At 52.2% G+C, this 788-nt stretch overlaps 1 protein-coding gene across 1 annotated transcript; it reads left to right on the top strand.

The window, feature by feature from the left end:
• LOC110678256 (histone H1-like) lies at nucleotides 1–557 on the top strand. The gene is made up of 2 exons (XM_021850874.1): nucleotides 1–233; nucleotides 317–557. Exons 1-2 carry the CDS (start codon nucleotides 1–3, stop codon nucleotides 555–557), a joined length of 474 nt encoding a protein of 157 aa, XP_021706566.1.
• Nucleotides 558–788: the final 231 nt, after the last annotated feature.

Below are 788 nucleotides of genomic sequence, written 5' to 3'. Positions count from 1 at the left end.
ATGGGTTGTTGCTGCATCAAAACCTTGAAGGAACGCAACGGATCGTTCCCGTGCAGGCCATTCAAGAAGTACATCGCCGCCAACTACAAATGCGATGTCGCCAAGCTTGCCCCAATTCCTCAGAGAGGCCTTGGAAGAATGGCGTCGAGAAGGGCAAGTTCCGTCCAAACCAACGGCACCCGGCGCTTTCCGTTCGTTCCAAGCTGGAAGGCTGAAGCTAAGGAAGGCCGCCAGTGAGAAGAAACCGAAGAAGGCCGGGGCGAGGAAGAAGGCCAAGAAGGCTACCGGAGAGAAGAAGAAGCCACCAAGAAACCAGCTGGGAGAAGAAGCCAAGAAGCCAGCCGCGAGAAGAAAGCCAAAAGCCGGCTGCAGCCAAGAAAGCAAAGCTGCTGTGCCAAGGCTGCCAAAAAGCCGGTGGTGTGAAGAAGGCTGCTGCTCCGAAGCAGAAGGCCACCAAACCTTCACAAGACCGCCGCAAGAAGCCCAAGACCCCAAAACCGAAGAAGGCTGCCCCAGCCAAGAAAGCTGCCGCGAAGAAGACCGCTGCCAAGAAGTAAATTTGGGACAGCAACCGTACTGTTGTAAAACAGTATCTAACATCCAATCAGTCCTTTTCAGGACTACCATCCAAGTTTAGAACAAAGAGTTGCACAGTCAATGATATTCCATTCCTCTCACAGAGGGAAATAAATCCCCCCGAAAAGTTACGTGCACTTTTTGCCACTGAATGGCGAATTCTTCCCGAACCCTTTCGCAAATCAATAAAATTGGGCCAATCATGCACCCCT

Source organism: Aedes aegypti, chromosome 3 (genome assembly GCF_002204515.2).
Source record: "Aedes aegypti strain LVP_AGWG chromosome 3, AaegL5.0 Primary Assembly, whole genome shotgun sequence".
Taxonomy (NCBI): Eukaryota; Metazoa; Arthropoda; class Insecta; order Diptera; family Culicidae; genus Aedes; species Aedes aegypti.
This window is presented reverse-complemented; position numbering and strand designations above follow the sequence as displayed.